The sequence below is a fragment of the Vulpes vulpes genome, chromosome 15 (genome assembly GCF_048418805.1).
Source record: "Vulpes vulpes isolate BD-2025 chromosome 15, VulVul3, whole genome shotgun sequence".
In the NCBI taxonomy this organism is placed as follows: Eukaryota; Metazoa; Chordata; class Mammalia; order Carnivora; family Canidae; genus Vulpes; species Vulpes vulpes.
Genome location: NC_132794.1, coordinates 67,976,831 through 67,995,475, shown reverse-complemented (window position 1 = coordinate 67,995,475; position 18,645 = coordinate 67,976,831). Strand labels below are relative to the sequence as shown.

Genomic DNA, 18,645 nt, shown 5'->3' with positions numbered 1-18,645 from the left:
CTAGGAGGTCTTGCTAGTATCTTCTTTGTACTTTTTTTTTTTTTTTTTTACTATGAGCACAAATAAGTTTTACAAAAAGGGATATAACTATTTTCAAAAGAAAAATATGAATGACAAAAACAGTAGAAGCTAAACACCCCCTTTCGGGGCTTCTTACCCTGATAGAAGAGATCAAACAGCCCATGTAGCCCAGCGTAACAGTGCTCAGCCACGTGTGGTTAGGAAAATGAGTGAGTGGGGTTGGCACTGGCAGGGGCCCCGGCAGGCTGAGTTTTGTGGGGGCAGAAGGCAGGTTCCTAAATTGACTTGACCTGGGACCAGAAGGAGTGTTCAGGTCCCACAGGCAGGGAGAAGCACGAACAAAGGGTCAGTGGCAGAGGTAGTGGGCTATGTACGCCTAGAGTTCTGGGGGACAAGTAGAGGGTCTGGGGAACAGATGAGCAGCTGGGAGCAGTCCACACACAGTTAATGACCAACCTCTCCTGGGAGCAGGTGGCTGCAGTCCGAGAGGGGATGTCCTGGATCGTGCCTGTGCCGCTACTGTCCCTCCTCACAGCAAAGCAGCTGGAGCAGATGGTGTGCGGGATGCCCGAGATCTCTGTGGAAGTCTTAAAGAAAGTGGTGCGGTACCGGGAGGTGGATGAGCAGCACCAGCTGGTGCAGTGGTTCTGGCACACGCTGGAGGAGTTCTCCAATGAGGAGCGTGTGCTTTTCATGAGGTTTGTGTCTGGAAGATCTCGACTGCCAGCCAACACTGCTGACATTTCTCAGAGATTTCAGATCATGAAGGTTGATAGGGTAAGTAAACTATTCTTCCTTCCGTGTAACGTCTACCCCGCTGCTGCTTTAGCTGCTTGCATGTTGGGAAAACCAAACTGCGACCTCCGAATAGGCCTACCAGTTCAGGCTTAATGTTTGGAATTCCAGATTTTAAAAAAATCAGGCAGAAAAGACTGTTCATTTTTTGAGTGAAAAAAAGCCCTAAATGGACGTAGAAAGCACACTACAACCAGCAACCTTCAATAAACCATCCAGTGCCTTCCTGAGTGAAAGCCAAGCTTGGCAGACGGCTCCTCATGCTGCCCTGCCTCTTACTTCCTGCACCTTTTCATTGTGTGACTTGTGTGCTCAGATGTGGTCTTGTTTATTTGTGGTCTTGTTTATTTGCTTTCACAGAGATATGAACATGCTCCAGAAGGGACGTGAAGGCCCAGGGAGCAGTATCATGCAGTGTGTCTCGGAGCAGGCAGTGCAGCTTTTCTGCGGCCTGATGAAAAGCCTGGCTGTAGAGCCCCAGCCCAGCTGCCATTTTGACAGATGGCTTTGGGATAAAAGGCCTTAGAACCTGAGATGCACGCTGCTGCCCCGGTTCCCTTTCTCTTGCACCCATCTGACCATGTTGCTCTTTGCCCTCAGACCGCTAGGAGGCCCCCTACCTTGACTCCAGGATAAATGCCAACTGCCTTAGTGGCCTTAAATACCTCCACAGTCGGGCCTCTGCCCCAGCTTTCCGATAGCACCTCTTAACACCTACTGTGTTCTGGCAAGAATAGACTGCTTGCCTTTTTTTCCTGACACTCCACGCTGTTACCAAACTTCTGTGCTTTTGTGTAGGCTGTTCCCTCTGCTTTGTTAAGTTCTCCCTCACACCCCTTTCCTTCCTAGCCTGGCAAGCACTTATTCATCCTTTAGTCCCAACACCAATGTCATCTCCAGGAAACCCTGTTGGATGTGTTCCTGCTGCCCCTGACCATTCCTGAGGGCCAACTTAGATCTCCTTCTGTCCTCCTCCTGGACACTCGGTGCATCCCTTGAGCCCAGGATTAAGTTAGAAGTCTGTGTTCTCTCTCTTTCCCTCTCCAGCCCCTCAAGAGCCAGGCAGTCCTCAGGGCAGGGTCCATCATGTTTATTCCGGAAACAGTAAGGAAAGTAGGGCCTCTTCACACAAGGGCCCTTCCTGCCAGTTTCAGTGTCTGCCTTTCTGGTGTTTTTCCAGTAACTATTCCTGGAGGTTGCTGTAGCAGAGCCATCCCTCCCCCACCGCCTCCTGAAGCTGCCCGCTTGGGCTCCACTCCTGGGTTAGGCTGCCGGAGAGGCCACGCACAGGAAGGGCAATGAAAAGAGCCTTTCCATAAATTTTCTACATGACTTGCCAGAAACTATAAGTTGTAAATCTGTTTTGTTGCTTCAGAGAGAGATGGGTGGAGGAAACGGTTTGCTTCTATTCAGCTCTGGAAAAAAAAACCTTGCCTTCTCTCTGTCCCAGGCTACCCCTGCCATCCTGGGAGTTAATCCACCACTAATCCCCTGCCTGAAGCTTTTCAGCCTCAGAGAACTGACCCCTTGGGTCCCTCCTCTGTGACTTTTAGTCCTTTGCTCCACCTCCCAAATCAGACGCACCTGTTGACATTACCCTTTGGTGTCTTGGCCGATTGTGGTTTTTCTGCATTTGAGCTTTGTGTCCTCACTGGCTCTGGCCCAGTTAGGCTGCCAGGCCCTCTGTCTCCCGCCTCTCTGCAGTACACTCACCAGGTGTAGGGCTCCAAAGAGGAGGTAGAGTGCCAGTGTCAAGGAGTTGAGCAAGAAAGGACAAGTCCCTTTCCAGAAACTGTTTTAAAATCTCATAAAAATGTCCTATCATTACCATCATTACAGAGTTTGGAAGATCACTATTTGCAAGGAGGTTCCAGGGAGCATGTGCCCCCCGCCGGGGCCCGCTCCAGTAGCAGCCCTTTCCATCTCTGTGCATGCCTGATTGGCCTCGAGCTCTCACGCTCTTGTGCACTGGGTTCAGCTCAGTCTGTCCCTAGCACTTTTCGGTTTTTCTGCTATCATCACGATCATCATTTTTCATGACTGCATCGCTGTCAGTTTAATGGATGGACTAGGATTTAATTCACTGCTCCTTCCTCATGTGAGCAGTGTGTCAGACACAGAGTGCCTGCTAGGAGGGACGGGGAGGGGCAGTGGGGAGAGCAGGTGTTCTTCTGTTTCACCAGCTTCCGGGGCATCCATTCAGCAGCTCCGGGTCTTTACCCTCCTGGTGAAAGGGAGCGAGCTCTGTTGCACAGCCCCTCATGCTGGGCACGTTGCAAAGCGGGTTCTCTCACAGAGTCCTGCCAGTCAGGGCTGGCTCCCACTTCACACACGGGGCCACAGGGGCAGTGAGGAGAGGAAGGGAGCATGTTCACCAGAAGCCTCATGGCTGTGGGACACCAGAGCCCATGTTCCTTCTACCACGGCCCGGTGTGTCCTTTTCTGGAGTCAGCTCTGCACTCAGGTCTTGAAGGCTGGGAGAAGTACTTTCCTGATTTTGGGGTGGGGCGGGGGTGTCACGGGTGCCACCCCAGTGCTGCAGTCACCACTCTGGGTCTCTCTCTCCACAGCCTTACGACAGTCTGCCTACCTCACAGACCTGCTTCTTCCAGCTTCGGCTGCCCCCCTACTCTAGCCAGCTGGTCATGGCTGAGCGCCTGCGCTACGCCATCAACAACTGCCGCTCGATCGACATGGACAACTACATGCTCTCGAGGAACGTGGACAATGCCGAGGGCTCGGACACTGACTACTGACCGCGGGGGCTGCCGTCCCCACTTTCTCAGTAATGCTCACTTCCGATTTCATGTGGACACACTTTTATGGTAACTACATAGATGTTTAGGAACATAAACCGACATTATAAACAGTGGCCACATTTAGTTACTCTAAATGTAACAAAGAAATTAGATGTTTTTATTTTTCTGTGATTGTACAAAAAAAAAAAGACAAAGTGCTCTCAGTCAGGTTTTTCCCTCCACATTTTTGGTCACTTTTGATAAGTTTGCATGGAACCATTTTGGTGCATTTTTAGTTGGGAATGGTACATTTTTGTAAACCCACCCAGTGAACATGAAATTGTACATTGTGTATAATTGTTCATTAGAAAGGACAGTTTTACATGAATATTCATATATTTATTTTGTTTTAATTTGAATTGCCTGTGCAGGGTTCCTTATGCAGAGAAATAAAGCCGATTCAGGAACCAGAGTGTGGGCTTTTGTTGCCTCCAGTGGAGCTTTCAGGCTAGTGTCACTCTGACGGCACCTTGACCCCTCGGAAACTACTTCACGCGACAGTGAGCTTTGCTCAGAGACGACAGAGCAGCTTCTGGGGGTGGGAAGCCCCTACTTTCATCTCTTTTGCCATCCTGGTGTCCTGTTTGTTCCCTCACCCCAAGGCCCCGAATCACCCTTGGCCCATCCTCTCAGCAACCCCTTCCTCCTCCTCTAAAGCTGGTTTGAGTGTCTCATGCTAATAAAAGACTTTCCTGAGTAGCCCCAGGGTACCTAGTGTGGGGTGCAGCTCTACCAGGCAAGGAGGAAGCTAAGCAGAGTAGCAGGATCCTAACACTGCCTGGGAGGAAGCCACGGCGGGCTTGAAGAGCAGGGCGCTGTATGGCAGCATGTCTCTGCTGGGAGGGTGCCAGCGTACAGACCCGACCTCCAGCCATTTAGTAGGCGCTCAGCAAGTACGAACGAGTGACCACGACAGTGAGTAGTTGAATGTGCAAATTAATATGAGAGTCAGTGAGCAGCTTTCTTATCCTCCAATGGTGGATGGGGAGGAGTTGTTCAAGGGGGCTGGGGAAGGGGCTATGCTCTTAGTGCCTGAACCTAGCCCTTGAGGGCCCTGGGCAACGTGCACATTGGTTCAGGTGTGACTGTGTGTGGTTCTGGGAGGAAAGGCCGTCTTGAGAGCAGCTGTGATGGCTCTGGCTGCTGGGGGTGGGAAGATGAAGAGGGCAAGGCCTTTAGGTGGTTTGTCTTCATCTACAGCGAGTTCATGCCACAGGCTGCTCCCAGTGTACCTCACAGGTGGCTCAGGCTGACAGCCTGCTCAAGTGAGGTGCCAGGTGGAGAGCTTTGCAGGCAGTTGTTTTTCACAAGGAAGATAGAAAACAACTTTTCAAAGATAAGTGGGAAGAAGGATACCGTTTTGTGGTACATAGATCTTTCCCAGTAAGAATGCTAGTAATACTTTGATGGAAAGAGGCTTCGTTTTATTGAAAAGAGGTTTATGTAGGGATTGGGTCTTGGAGGGAGGAACTACAGCTTCTGGGGGGCCACAGGGGCTCTGGACAAAGATGAACTTTTCATACTTGACCTGACAGCTCAGTCAGGAGGAGCGGTGAGGGGCCGTGGCCTCTGAGCGGGAGGGCACACTGCCCAGGCCTCTGGGCCAGGAGGGAACTGGGAGGAGAGAGGCCTCGGTGTGCTGCTGAGACCCTGGACGGTGCCGAGAGGGCTCCTCTAGAGCCTTCTGGACTGGTTCCTGGTAACAAGTTGGCTCTTCCCTCTTGCTGGGCTGGGCTGAGGGTGTGTTGAGCTGAAGAATACAACCCGCGGTCTCAGAAATTATTTTAAATAAGAGGAACACCTCAACCTTTGAGAGGCTCTGGCCTCTGCTGCCACATTTGGCTTTGGACTGAGGGACAGAGGTACCCCAGCAGGTTGGTGCTTATGGCTCCAGGCCCCACCTGTCAGGCTTCACGGATGGCTTCTTGGGAGGTCTGACCTGCAAGGAAAATCAACACAGGCACCTTGATTTTATAACAGATGCCATTTCTTACTGGAAAGCTGTCCTTTTTTTTTTTTTCATTCTCTTTTAGAAGCCCTGGGAGACCTAGGGTGGTATGAGTCTCTGGTCTGAGGGGCTGAAAGGGCCTGGCACAGGTAGTTCATCTTCCCTGGTTCATTGTCAGACCCTCTGTGAGGACTTGGGCAGTTTTTTTGTTTGCTGGATCATTCAGTTAAATATTTGTAGTTTTTATGATCCATGAATAGCCTCCAGAGAACCTGGACCCCGGCCTTTACAATGTAAGATCTCCCTGGGGCCCTGGCAAGCATAGCTGTGTTCTGGGCCTCCCAGCTTCGGGGCCTTTGCCCAGCACTGGCTGTCAGATGAAATCTGTATCTCGTGAACTTAGTTTTTAGCAAAAAGCAAGTCCCAGGCACGGAATCTTAGAGTGGAGGAATCCTAGAGCTAAGAGGTCAGGTGATCTTGCCCTCTACAGACCTTGAACCTGAAGTCAGGAGAGGGAACAGTCTGGATCACAGATGTGTCCAGCCAGGGAGCCCTGGCTTCCGGTCAGCATGCCCGCCGACGACAGTGGACCCGAGAGAGCTGCGTCCCCCTCTGACGTCCAGCCTGTGCAGAAATGCGCCAGTGTGTCCCTGTCGGCGCACCGCATGCCCCCAGCAGGCTCGGCCTCCACCGGTAGACACTCCCTGAGGACCAGCTGGCACCAGCCTTCCGTGCCCCGTCCTGCCGGTGGAGGCTCTGCACCCTCCCTGGCTGTCCCTCTAGGTGGCCATTGGCTGCCTCGGCCACAGCAGAGGGAGAGGAGCATCCGGGAGCCAGGGAAGGTTTGTAGTCTGTTCTGATAGAGGCTGTGAGGACGCACGCAGGTAACCTCCGGCCGTTTCCGTTTCCAGGGGGCTTGGAACACCGGCTCCATCTCCCCTGGCCTCCCGGGGCGCGTCTTGGGCTTTCTCCCTCTGCCGAACTGTGCCCGCCGATAGCACCCTCCCCCCTCCCCACTGGCCCCGTGGGAGCTGGGGCCGGTCCTCAGGCTCGGCCCGAGTCCTCCACCAGGCGCTCCTGGATCACCCCCGGACGCTCCCAGCTCGCTCGCTCCTGGGACCTCGCCCCCCGGATGTGAGGACGCCCGCCTTTCCCTACCGCAGCCTTCCAGGCCCTGCACACTCAGAGGGCGCCGGTCCCGTCTCAGAAACTAAGGGTCCGAGAGGTCACCTGTGGGCGTGATGCCCGGCAGGGCCGCAGGGCACCCCGCTCCGCCCGTGAAGGGAACAGCACGTGCTAGGCGGTGGCGAGGAGGCCGCGGTCGCATCAGCGGCCTTGCAGGTCGGCTCAGGGCCCCGCGGCCCCACGGAGGGGCCGGGCCGAGCCGAGTTCCAGCTCGAGAGACCGTGTGGGGCGCCACCGGCTTCGAAAGGGCTCTCGCGGGGGAGGGGCAGGGCGCCTGGGCTTACCCTGCGGGGAACAGTCCGACCGTCCGGGACCCCTGCAGGCCCGGGGCTCTGGGAGCCCAGAGCCCAGAGCCCCGAGGCACAGACTCTCGGGGGAGTCCCGCTGCCGTGCCCCGGGGCACACCTCACCTGGGGCCGGCGCGCCGCTGGGAACTCGGGCTGGTCAGAGCTAACGAAAGCAAAGCCCCGGGGTTACAGCAAACGTGCGACCCCGGAAGCGGAGCTTCCTCCCCACGACGCCGCAGGCGGCCGGGGCAGGCCCTCCGCACACCGTTTCGGCGGCGGGCGGAGGCCTTCCGAGCCCCCCGAGGGCCGGGCGGGCGCTGCCGGCCCCACCCCCGCTCTGGCTCCCCCGGCCTTCGCCCGGACGCCCCCGCGCGGGGGCTGAGCAGCCGGTGAGGCGCCCGCGTCCCCGGTTCGCAGCCTTCCCGCCGCTCCGCCGCACGGCTCGGCCCTCGGCCACCAGCCACGCGGGGGCGCTCCCGCGCCTGCAGTTCTGCCGCCTCATCCCGAGGTTCCTCCCCGCCCCACCTCCCCCAGCGGCCGCCGCTTCGCCGCCGCTTCGCCCCGGCCCCGCCGCAGCTCCTCTTCCTGCCGGGCATCCGCCGGCCCCGTGCTGGAGGGGAAGCTCCGTGACACCGGGTTGGTTCCCCAGCACGGGGCATGCGGGGAGTACAGGGTCACGATGCCCTTTCCTGGGGAAAGACCACCTGGCCTGAGGCGAGCGAGGGCCCGGGGCTGCCTGCCGTCCTCGCTCGGGCGCTCGCCGCGTCCCTGGGACCAGCGGCCGCCGGGCCCGAGCCCTGCGCTTCGGTGGCACGTCAGCGGCCAAGCCCTGAAAGTGAGGTCCAGGCGCGCGCCACGGAAGGCCGCTCCGGCGGGCAGGACCGATCCGCGCCCCGTGGTCTCCCCACCACAGGGCTTAGCCAGGGCTGCTGCTTTGGTTTTCAAATCTTTACTCGGGCTTTCTCAAAGGGCCTCTTCTGCCTGTGACGGGAGAACGGCCGAAGAGCGTAACTGTGAGGTTTACGTAAGAATCCCACGGGCCGGCGAGTACTCCGGAGACCGCGTGTGCGGGCACCGCGGGGCACCGGGCGGCGGCGGGGCGGGGCGGGGCGGGGCGGGGCGGGGCGGCTCGTCCCACCCCCGGGCAGCCCCGCCCCCGGGCAGCCCCGCCCCCGCGCCCTCCCGACCGCCCCGCGGTGGGGTGCTCGGCCCCCGCGGCGGGCGCTGTCCCCGGGGCAGAAGGGCGTCGGGACAGGTGCTGGTGCCTAGCGAGAGCTAGTCGAGTGCTCTCCCGGCACCCGGCTACCTGATCCCGCAGTCCCGTGCGCAAAACCAAAACGTGAGGTAGGCATTAGTGTCGCCATTTCGCAGACAGGAAAACGGAGGTTCAGAGACGTGGCGACGGTCTGGGAGGCGGAGGGGCCGGGGCCGGGGCCGGCACCCAGGTCGCTCCTTCCCCGCGGCCCTCGGCTGGCTCTCGCGCCCCGGCGCGGCGGGCCTAGCGCGGCAGCAGCTTGCGGAGCGCCGTGGCGGGCACGCTCGGGAGCTGGTCGGGGATCATGGCCGCGCTGTGCTCGGCCCGCAGCGCCAGGCGCGGGCAGGCGGCACGCAGGCGGCGCAGGCCGGCCGCGCTCACGTTGCGGCAGAAGTCCACGTGCAGCGTCTGCAGCGCGCGCCCGTGCGCCGCCACGGCCGCCAGCGTGCGGTTAGTGACGCGCGCGCAGTTCTCCAGGCGCAGCGCGCGCAGGCGCGGGCAGCAGCGCAGCAGGCGCGCCAGGCAGTCGTCGGTGACGTGGCCGCAGCCCGAAAGCGTGACGGAAGCCAAGTTGGGGCACCTGCGGAGAGACGGTGGTGACGCCGGGTCGGGGCCGCCGGCCGGCCGCCTGGGGTCCGCCCCGCCCCGCCCCGCCCCGCGGCCCCGGCCGGCGGCCGCCTGACGGCCCGTGCGCGCGGCGCGACTGCGCCCGTTGTGGGCGAGGGACCGGGGACACGGGCTCAGCGAGTGTGAGGCCCGAGCGTGCGGTGGCGCGGCCCGGAGCTGCCGGGGTCCCCGTGCCCTGCCGCCTGCTCTCCGCCTCTCCTTCCCCCGGCCCCGAGTCTGCGCGCTCCGCCTCCTGGGCCGCCCTGGGCCCGCTGTGGGCCGGGAGGACGCCGCCGCGTTCTTTGCTTTTCTCGGGCTTGTGGCGTGGGGGTGGGGGTGGGGGAAGAGACGCGTGGCGGCCGCTGCGGGCAGCGGGGCTCGGTTCCTGGGGGGGTTCGTGTGCGGCGGCCTAAGGACAGGCAGGGTCCAGCCCGTGAGCTGGGGGCCGGCCCGTGCTAGAGCCCTTTCTGCCCGGCTGACCCGCACAGTTAGGCGCGCCCACTGGGATGCGAGCCCGCAGGTCGGGAAGCCGCGTGGCCAGGACCGGGTCCGAGGTGGGCGCGGGAAGTCCGGGGCCCCCTTGCCCCAGCCTTCTAGCACCCGCTGCGGAAGAAGCTCTCAAGCAAAGGTAGATCTGGCCGCTGTGGTGGGGAGAGCGCCTGCACGGGGCCTCCTGTAGGCACCTGTAGCCCGCTTCTCCAGGGGGCCCCCAGACCCGAGGGCTTGCGGTCGAGGGCCTGTGGCCGGAGGGAGCTGGGTCTAGACTGGGCTTTCCCTTTGCACATCAGCTGCCCCACCGCCTCTTGACCCCACGAGCCTGGGCAAAGGGGTGAGGAACTAACACAGACTGGGCATGGCCGCCTTGCACACACTGAGCCCGTCCCATCTCCCCAAGTTCACGTGGCTTCTTCCATCTTCACCTCAAACCCTCCGCACCCTGTTTTGCAAATCAGGAAACTGGCCCCCGGGGGCTCCGGTAACTTGCCTGTGACTCTGCTCTCTGACGCAGGACAAATGCCTGAACTGGGCTAGTCCTCTTTTGTCAAGTGGGGGAGATTGTTAGCTCTAGGGTGGTTATGACCATACGGTGTTTAAGCCCCAAAGGTGTTGAGTGGTCCCTTTTGCTCTAAGAACCTTTAGAATAATCCTGATGTAAAGACACACCAGAGAGGGCAGCAGCTCCTTCCCTGCCATCCTTTGCTGTCTCCCATCTGTCCCTGCCCAGAGCTGATTGCTGGAAGAACCCAATTCAAGGGATATTTTCAGTATGTATTGTGGGCCAGTGCCACCGGGTCATTTAATCTGTTATTAGCCTGTGACATAGGTGATTTATCCCATTTTACAGGTGAAGAAATGAGGTTAAGAGTTAATCGGATCCAGGGTCCCATGGTTGGAGAGGAGCAGAACTGGGGGACTCAGCACAGAACCTTACCACCAAGCCTTTTGTTCTTTTTGTGACCCTGGGGCCCTTTGCTGCACCCAGAGGGTGACATGAGAGGACCGCTCCACACCTTGCTGGTTTGGGAAATTAAGTTCTCTAGCAGCAAGGATGCGACAACTTCAGAGCAGGCTTGCCCCTCCCATACAAATCACTCCACTTGATTTCTGGGCCTTGCTAAGCCCATCAAAGTGGCCTCGTCCCAGCAGGGCCCAACCCAGTCCATCTAGTTTTCTTCTGACTGCCTTAAAAAAAAAAAAGGCAAGGCAGGGCCACCACTCTGTTTCCTTCCACTCCTGTCACACTGCCAGCAAACAGCAGCTATTAAACCTGGGCGGCAGCAAACTGGCTGAGCCTAGTTTGAAAGCACTGAGAGGTGCTTTTCCTCAAAGGCAGGACAGGACTGGTCAACCTGGGCTCAGCGAGAGGCTGGCAGCGGAAGTCTGTGCTGAGCGTGGGCTGCCTTAGGCAGGAGGCTGGGACCGTGGAGGGTCGCCTGTGGCTTAGCCTCTGCCCGTGGTAGAGTTGACAGTCACGTACAGGATGCATTTGGGACATACTTAGACCAAAAAAATTATTTCATCTATTCAAAATTCAAATTTAACTGAGTGTCTTGAATTTTTATTTTCTAAAATCCGGCAATCCTAGACTGTGGGCAAATCACATGACCTCCTTGAGCTTTGATTTGCTCATTTCAAAAATTAGGCCAAAACCCTCCCTTAAGGGTACGGTGAGGTTAGTAATATTCTAATGAGGAAGCCATTCTTCAATATCACCACCCCTCCTCCTGGAGTCTGGCTTGGTTCGGCTAACCCAGAGCACCCTAACTCCCCTTCCTGAGCTGGGTTCCCCACGCCTTGGAGTTTGTTTGCTAGGGGAAGAGTAGAGGGGGAGCTGATTGCTGAATCCAGGACCTTTCCCCAGGGCCTGACCTTGAAAATCCAGGCCCAGCCGGACCCCCTGAGCTCTTAATGGCTGCCAGGAAGGACAGCTGCCTGAGGGACAGCGACAGCCGAAGGCCAGTCTTCCTGTTTGCCCCAGAAGCAGCTCCAGGACCTGTGAGGCTGAGGGGCAGCCCCCACGCGCACCCCGGGCACCACTGTGGACTTCTCTGGGACTGTGCTGGGGGTGGGCCTAGACCGACTGTCTTGGGCCTAGTTTGAGGCTCCCAACATGGAGCCGTCTTGGTCTGTAATTCGCTCTTCCCTACCCCCACCCCACCCCCCAGAAGCCTCCTAGAGCTCTAGGAGCCAGACGGTGCAGAGCCCGTGCTGCTCAGGAGGTGGCCTACCTGTCGCACACCTGGGAGAGGAAATCATTGACTAGGCTCTCATGGCGGCTGCAGATGCTCCTCTGGAAGGCGCTCTTGAGCCAGTCCTCAATGCTGCACACCTGCACGCGGCTGGAGTACCAGCAGATGGAGAGGTTCTTGAGGGCCGGGCTCAGGAGGAAGTTGTCCTTCTTGAGTTCTATGAGGGAACGAAAGTGCAGCAGGGGCCAGAGTGTGGGGTCCTCGAACACGTCCTGGAGCTGGGGGCAGGTCCGGGCCAGGTTCTTCCTGCTGTCCTTGTCCAGGAAGGAGAAGAGGTGCAGCAGGCACTCCCGGTTGAGCTGGGTGATGTGCATGGTGTGTAGCAGCCACGCTGCCTGTGGCTGGAGCCTGGGGACCTGACCTGCCGCCGCCTCCTCCCCAGCTCTGGGCTGGTGGACATATATGGTTGAGGAATGGTGTTTATTTTTGGCTAACAACTGGTGCTGAAGCTCGGAGAACGGGGCCGGGGGGGCGGGGGCTGGTTAGCCAGGATCCAGACATACGTGCAGCAGTCTGTGGCTCGGCTTATGTTCAGAGGAATTGAAAATCCTGGCAGAAAAGCAGCCTATTGAAGTTAAATAGCTTCCTTAAAAGGGATTTCTTTCCTTTTAGCTGACAGTGGTGCTTAGCAGAGAGCGCTTTTGCCTTTTCCCGAGGCATTTTCATTGAAGGTGGCTGGCCAGACCACCCGTCTGGGCCTGCAGTCTCCGCTCCCTGGGAGGGACCCGGATTATAAATTGGATCTGTCTTCACTCTCTGGTGTATCACTGGAGCCTCTGCTCCACTCCTGTGGGAGTCGTTGTCTGTGAAGAGCTAAGGGTGACAGCTGCACGTGCAGAGCTGGGCTGAAGCCATGGGTGACGCCCCTCTCCCTGTGCTGATGGTTTGAGGGCTGGGCTGACCTACCTTCGGACCCTGCTGCCCTCTGCCAGGCAAAGGGATTTCCTTGGCCTCCCCGCTGGCTCTGTTTCTACCCTGAGTTGTTTCACAAAGGTCTGTCGTAAGTAGCTTACGTCTCCGAGGCCCTTCTGGGTGTCCGCACATAACATTTCAAGCTTAAGTTTCCTTGGCTTTACATCTTAACATTTTCCCAGTTACGTGCCATGCTGGAGCTTGTATTTCCCAAATGTCAGGATAGGTGAGGGAGCTCTTAGTACAAGACGCTCGAAACGATTTTTTTTAAGTTTTTTTTTTTTTAAGATTTATTTATTCATGAGACACACACACAGGCGGAGAAGCAGGCTAGGCTCCCTGCGGGGAGCCCGACGCGGGACTCAATCTCCGGACCCGGGATCATGCCCTGAGCCAAAGGCAGGCACTCAACCACTAAGCCACCCAGGCGTCCCTGCTCGAAACAATTTTAGGCTGAAGTGTTTTAGGATCAGCTGGCCCTATAAGCCCGCCACACACCACCGTCTTGTGCGGGCCTGCAGTGCCGGTCGGAGCTGGGCAGGCTGCCTGGAGGGCTCATCCCCTAAGTCCTGTCTCCTGCAGTCACGGCTTCCTCAGCGTCGGTTTTGTGATACTGCTTCACTCCAGGCCCACCCCAGAGCCTCCTGTAACTGCGGCTGTGAACTACGAGCTCTGCGTGCCGCCCGTCCTGTCGTTGGGGTGCGGAGGGGAAAGGCTGTGCGGTCTCTGGCACTGAGGGAACACCCCCCGAGTGGTTACGTTTGTTCATTCTCCCGTCTGATTGGAGTTGGAAGGAAGGGAACACTGTCCAGTTGTGTGAAGTAAGGCAGACGAAGCGGCTGTGTTGGACCCTCTTCTAGAACTAAGGCCTGGTCGTTCCTGGCGCAGCTTCGCCTCTAAAAGCACAACGCAGCTAAGGAAACAGGAGCCATTCTCACCAGCTCCATCTGAGACACCCCTCTCTGCGGCCCCGTGAGCTTGGTCACCCCAGCACTGCCAAGGGGAAGAAGGGGTGGCTTTTCTTAAAAACCGCCTAAGCAGGGGGATCCCCGGGTGGCTCAGCAGTTTAGCACCGCCTTCGGCCCAGGGCGTGGTCCTGGAGAGCCTGGATCGAGTCCCACGTCGGGCTCCCTGCGTGGAGCCTGCTTCTCCCTCTGTGTCCTGCCTCTCTGTGTCTTTCATGAATAAATAAAATCTTTAAAAAACAAAACAAAAAAAAACCGCCTAAGCCAAGAAACAGCTGCAGGAAGCACTTCTTAAGGGCAGGGTAACTAGCTACTGCTAATACCCAGACCCCTTTAATGGTCCCGCACCACAGCTGACAGCCAGCGCCCTCCGGGCTCCTACTTACCCCGTCGGGAGGTCCGCCGCGGCACCTCGGTGGGCTTTCACAGGAAGCCCGATTCTCCCCACTTCTCCCTAATCCTTTCCAAACCAGGACTTTCTAGTGTGCTGACCTCTGGAAATAGTTCTTTCAGCTTCTTGTAAGGCCGGCCACTGGGAAGTCCCGGTGGAAGCCCCTGGTGGAAGCCACCAGACTGGCAGGGCTGCCCCCCGAGCCTGGCCTGCGCACTGCTGCCCCGGGCCGGGGGGGGGGGGGGGCACCCGGAATGCAGGGAGTGTCTGCGCCGCCAGGGTGGCATCGTCGAGCCGTGCTGCATGGGACCTGGAGGCCAAACGAGTAGCCTCTGTGTCCGAAGACTGGTAGGAGCAGGCAAGTAAGAGACACCAATGAAGGGTGTGGACAGAGCGTGGCGGTTTGTTTGTAGGTCCCGCCGAGGGCAGAAAGGTCATATGTGGGAACTACTGAAAGGCAGTAATGTTAATTTTTAACAGTGGCACTTATTTGTCTGTCTTCCTTTAGAGGGTGACCAGGAGCCTTTGCTCAGAGCCCAAAAGTGGGTTCCTCCGGGTGAGGGCTAGCCGTGAAGGAGGCAGTGGATCTCATTTTATACAGCGAGCTGTCAGGAGAGGCAGGACGAGGTCACTCGGTTCTGCTCACGGGTCACTCCCCCAGCGGCCCCCTACAGCACTAGGGCACCCCTTCCTGCCCCCACCCGCCCCTACAGGCTGCCTCAGCCCAGGCTCTGTACACCGGCAGCCCTGGAGGGTGAGGGTTCTGGAAGAACTTAGTACTGCGGACTGACCGGGCCTGTCGCCTGAGCAAGAACACCATCACCTGCTTGACTTCCCTGAAAGGAGTTCAGAAATAATAGTCAGGAGGAAAGAGACCAGAACTTTAATGATGCTTTCATCCATAGAAGAGTTCAGGTTGGTCAGAAAAGGGATGTGATTACAACGTAAATGACATCAGTCACTTGCAGTTAAGCCTCTCGCATCATACAGACTAGGCTTCCATGGGAATGATCATGTCAGCCACAGCCAGCAGTGGGGGGGGAGGGGGGCTGGAGCCCGTCGGGTCCGCACCCGAGAGACCTTCACAGCACTAAGGGGCTGCGGGACGTCGCTCTACCGCACGACCCCCCGCGTGCACAGTCCCATGGCTGCACCCTGGCCACCCGGACCCAGGCCCTGGCGGCAGGAACAGAGCCTGAGTTCCTGAGCCTTTTCTGGGCCTGACTGAAGAGGCCACTTCAGCAACAGAGTATGTGAGGGAGTCCAGGGACAGTGGGGATGAAGGTGGATGAAGTATGTCTAAATAAACGTATGTACACGAAACCAATGAAAGAGCGGTTTGGCTTTTAAGAAATAAGTATGTCCCCAACCCCAGAAACCAAGCTGCTGAGCAGGTTCCCCAGGTGAGATACACATTTAACACTTAACCAGGGCCTGTACACTTTACTTGTTTAATTCTATTACATATGTCATCACTAGACACTGAGTAGAATACAGTGGATAAGCAAAGGTTTCTCCACCATGGAGAGAGATTTGTGTTGCCACAAACTGTTTCTATCACCCACGTGTGTGGGAGGACTTCTGAGGAAGTTTCCTTGTTCCAGGGAGCCATGTGGCAGAGTGAGGCACTGCCTCCGCGTAAGGTCTCCATGCGAGAAGCCACACACACAGAGACGACATGGCATGAGGGGAAAGCCCTGAAGAGCACACAAAGATCAGCTTTTTAAAATAGGTGTGATAAGGCTACACAGTTAAATTTTTTAAATACAAATAGGCACATTTACATCACTGGTGTTCAAATGCACAATTCAAATGGATCCAATCACTTTTCCCAAGAGCCTTCATTATGTCTTTCAAACATTTCAGCTTAAGTAAAATCGAGCAATAAAAACGATCCAGAAACTCAAAGGGGAGATGCGTCCATCTCTTAAGCCAGCAGTGCTGCCTGTCTGAGGACCACTCTCCCCAACAAAGTAGTCTGGCTGTCGCCGAGTTCCTTTTGGTATCAAAAGACCATTTTTCTCCACCAACATCAGCACTGTCCAAGGCTATATTATATTGCCGAAGTCCTCCAGGCTGCCCATTCAGAGAGATGGAGTAAGTGCAAATGTTAGAAGTCACAGCTGTTTACCTTCTAAGTCAGAGAGGCTGGATTCCCGGAGATACTGAGCAGATCAAAGAAGTGCATATTCCAAGTTCAACTGCATGTGGTGTTAATGTATTAATAGATTAGGTCAAACTAATCTTTCACTTTTGTAGATCAAAAGGTTAAATAGCACAATTTCATATGGTTCAACCTAATGTATTTAGCATTAACTGTTGTAAATATGTTTCCCTCTTAATTTCCTTCTAGACTCTAAGTTGTAAAGCCCAAACACCAAAGCTTTTCTCTCTGTCCCAAGAGAACTCTACATGCCGGTGGAGCTGCCCTACCCCTAAGCAGTCCTATGCCACGGGTGGCTGCTGAGCACTTGAAATGTAGCTAGTGTGACTGAAGAACTGAGTTTTAAACTTAATTTTAATTAGAATGTAAATAACCACATGTGACTAGCGACTGCCATACTGGATGGTACAAGTTTAGATGCAACTGCAGTTTGGTCCTGGTCATGTTAAAGTGTTCAGCAGCTGATTTCTGCTCTAAGAAAACACGAAATTTATCTAATGAATATTAGAATGGAAATGGAGCCATCTCTGCTCCTGCAGCTTCAAATATCTGACCCACAAGGACAGCCAGACTATTCATATACTTTTAAATTTTTTTTTCTTTTAATAGAAAAAACAGGATTACCAAAAAGTCTGGTTGGCCAGCTTAATCTGAAAGACATTCTGCCTCTCACACAACTTGTAGAGAAGTGAGAAGAAAATACCTGACTAGAACAAGAGATACGCTGAAAATGGTGCATGGTACTACGCCACGGCCCTACTTGGAAGTGCGTTCTCCCTATAAATAAGTACTGCCACCACCCACTGCCTGCCCACCAAATCAATAGACTGGCCTGAAATTTTGCAAAATCACAGTTACCTTCCTTACATGGAATTCTGGTTCCAAATTTCAATTTAAGTTAAATCTTAATAGTGTCTGTACCTATTTTTCTTGAAAACAATTATAAAACAAAGACTCAAAGCTCAAGAATACAAACTCTTCAAAATGAGAATGAGAGTTTGCTCTGCTCTCAGGATAGGCCAGTGAGTGTTGTAAAGGTAGCAAAGACTCCAATTTCCTTCTGTAGAAGCAGACCCCATAGTGTTACCTGAAGTGTAGGTGAAAGTCAGAATCCACTCTGGAGGTCAGCATCTCCATCTCGGATGGCCAAGCAAGAAATAAGACAAAAGTGGGCATGTAGTTATTCCCCGCACTAGCCAGTGGGGGAACTAGATGCTGGTTTGAAAGGTAAACAAGCTATGGTTTTCTCTCACTGGGCACCATCTAGACCATGGGGAGGAGTCAGATTTTTAAACAATAATGTGTTTGGTCTTATTTGGACTTTTCTATACTCCTATCTCCACAAACACGCACACAAGCAAAAAATATCCCCCAAACAAAAAAACTCAAAAAGAGTAATTCTTGAATTTGCAGGACAGGTCCAACTGAACCAACCAATTTATTTAGTTTGTGCTGATAAACAGCAGCCTTGAGATACCAAGAGCAGCGATTACCTGGTCTACTTAAGGATGCCCTCCCAGTTCTCTTTTACAATCAAAAAGAACGATTACTGAGTAGTCACTGAAATCTTGTGGGCCACAAGTTACGTGCACACATGATCCTGGATTTAAGTCAACCTGATCTGTTACAGCTGTGAAAGGCAGCAGGCAGTTATGTTGCTCTTCACTATCAGGAACACATCTTGCTTTCAGCATGTGAGAGTAACAAAGCATTGATGTAAATGTGCCTCAAAGTGAGAACTGAAAACATTAATATAAAAAAGTCAAACAGAACTAAGTTCTTGAAACTACATATAAAAACTGAATTATTACAACTAAAGCAGCAAATCAAAGTATCTGCTGAGGTTTTCTGGTAGAACTAAAAAAACAAATTAGTTGGTGCCCATGTTCAATATGTCACTACCATTGACAAAATAAAACTAAACCCAAAATAGGAAATTGAAAAGTGCATAATGAAATTAAATCTTGGATCAAGTATTTACGGAAAATTGGAAATGTTTGTCCGGTATAGTTGACAAATAATGATTTGAAGGAGGTATTAAAGTTTATCTGATCCAGCTTTGGCCTGGCGTTCCACATAGAAAAGGATGTAGGCCTTTGCTTTCACGACGGTGTCCTCATCAGTCAGTGTCACAGTACTGTCATTGAAATGGAACCAGCGACCTTCGTGAGTTGCATATGCTGTGTAATGTCCAGAACCAACCCTGTAAGGGAAAGTAAAAAAATGAAAAGGGCTACGGAAATAACAGGATCTGTGCAATCATGTAATTTGTTAGGTATACGGTAAGTTCTAAGTGCCATAATAAAGAATACACCCTAGAGACTTGTGGTTTAAGATGGCTGATTGAGCTCATGTATTCATGTTCCTCAAAATCCATGGAAATGACAAGAAATATACTGACATTGGAAATATAGGGAAGAGTGCCATCGGATGACCAGAAATTGAAAGATTTTCTACAACACATAAAACAGTGTTCACAGGGCACTGAGTTAATGAAGAAACCAATGGGCTAAGTAAGCACTCTCACCTGAACAATTAGAGGTCAAGGCCTACGGAAACCTGGAACAC

At 54.9% G+C, this 18,645-nt stretch overlaps 4 protein-coding genes and 1 long non-coding RNA gene across 19 annotated transcripts in view; 2 read left to right on the top strand and 3 right to left on the bottom strand.

Moving 5' to 3' along the window:
- The window catches only part of HERC1 (HECT and RLD domain containing E3 ubiquitin protein ligase family member 1), a 183,025-nt gene extending 179,004 nt beyond the window's left edge, over positions 1-4,021 (top strand). For all 5 annotated transcript variants that reach the window (XM_072738754.1, XM_072738751.1, XM_072738753.1 and 2 more), the window contains 2 exons: positions 493-798; positions 3,387-4,021. In XM_072738754.1, the coding sequence (XP_072594855.1) occupies positions 493-798; positions 3,387-3,572 (492 nt within the window). In that variant the 3' untranslated portion in view covers positions 3,573-4,021. The remainder of the gene's footprint in view (positions 1-492; positions 799-3,386) is intronic.
- Positions 4,022-5,013: 992 nt separating this feature from the next.
- LOC140595649 (uncharacterized) lies at positions 5,014-7,934 on the bottom strand. Its single transcript, XM_072738764.1, has 4 exons — positions 7,158-7,934; positions 6,055-6,186; positions 5,516-5,553; positions 5,014-5,364 (listed from the first exon to the last, which is right to left on the bottom strand). Exons 1-2 carry the CDS (start codon positions 7,691-7,693, stop codon positions 6,090-6,092), a joined length of 633 nt encoding a protein of 210 aa, XP_072594865.1. The 5' UTR covers positions 7,694-7,934; the 3' UTR covers positions 5,014-5,364; positions 5,516-5,553; positions 6,055-6,089.
- A 312-nt stretch (positions 7,935-8,246) lies between these two features.
- Positions 8,247-18,645, top strand: part of LOC140595650 (uncharacterized) — a 29,128-nt gene continuing 18,729 nt past the window's right edge. Inside the window, exon 1 of the long non-coding RNA XR_011997417.1 lies at positions 8,247-8,378. This is a non-coding gene — a long non-coding RNA (uncharacterized lncRNA). The remainder of the gene's footprint in view (positions 8,379-18,645) is intronic.
- Positions 8,397-11,959, bottom strand: FBXL22 (F-box and leucine rich repeat protein 22). Its single transcript, XM_025995076.2, has 2 exons — positions 11,625-11,959; positions 8,397-8,869 (listed from the first exon to the last, which is right to left on the bottom strand). The coding sequence occupies exons 1-2, from the start codon at positions 11,957-11,959 to the stop codon at positions 8,533-8,535; spliced, it is 672 nt and encodes a 223-aa protein (XP_025850861.2). The 3' UTR covers positions 8,397-8,532.
- Positions 14,781-18,645, bottom strand: part of USP3 (ubiquitin specific peptidase 3) — a 110,020-nt gene continuing 106,155 nt past the window's right edge. For all 11 annotated transcript variants that reach the window (XM_026003806.2, XM_026003730.2, XM_072738758.1 and 8 more), the window contains one exon: positions 14,781-18,280. In XM_026003806.2, coding sequence (XP_025859591.2) covers positions 18,115-18,280 — 166 coding nt within the window. In that variant the 3' untranslated portion in view covers positions 14,781-18,114. The remainder of the gene's footprint in view (positions 18,281-18,645) is intronic.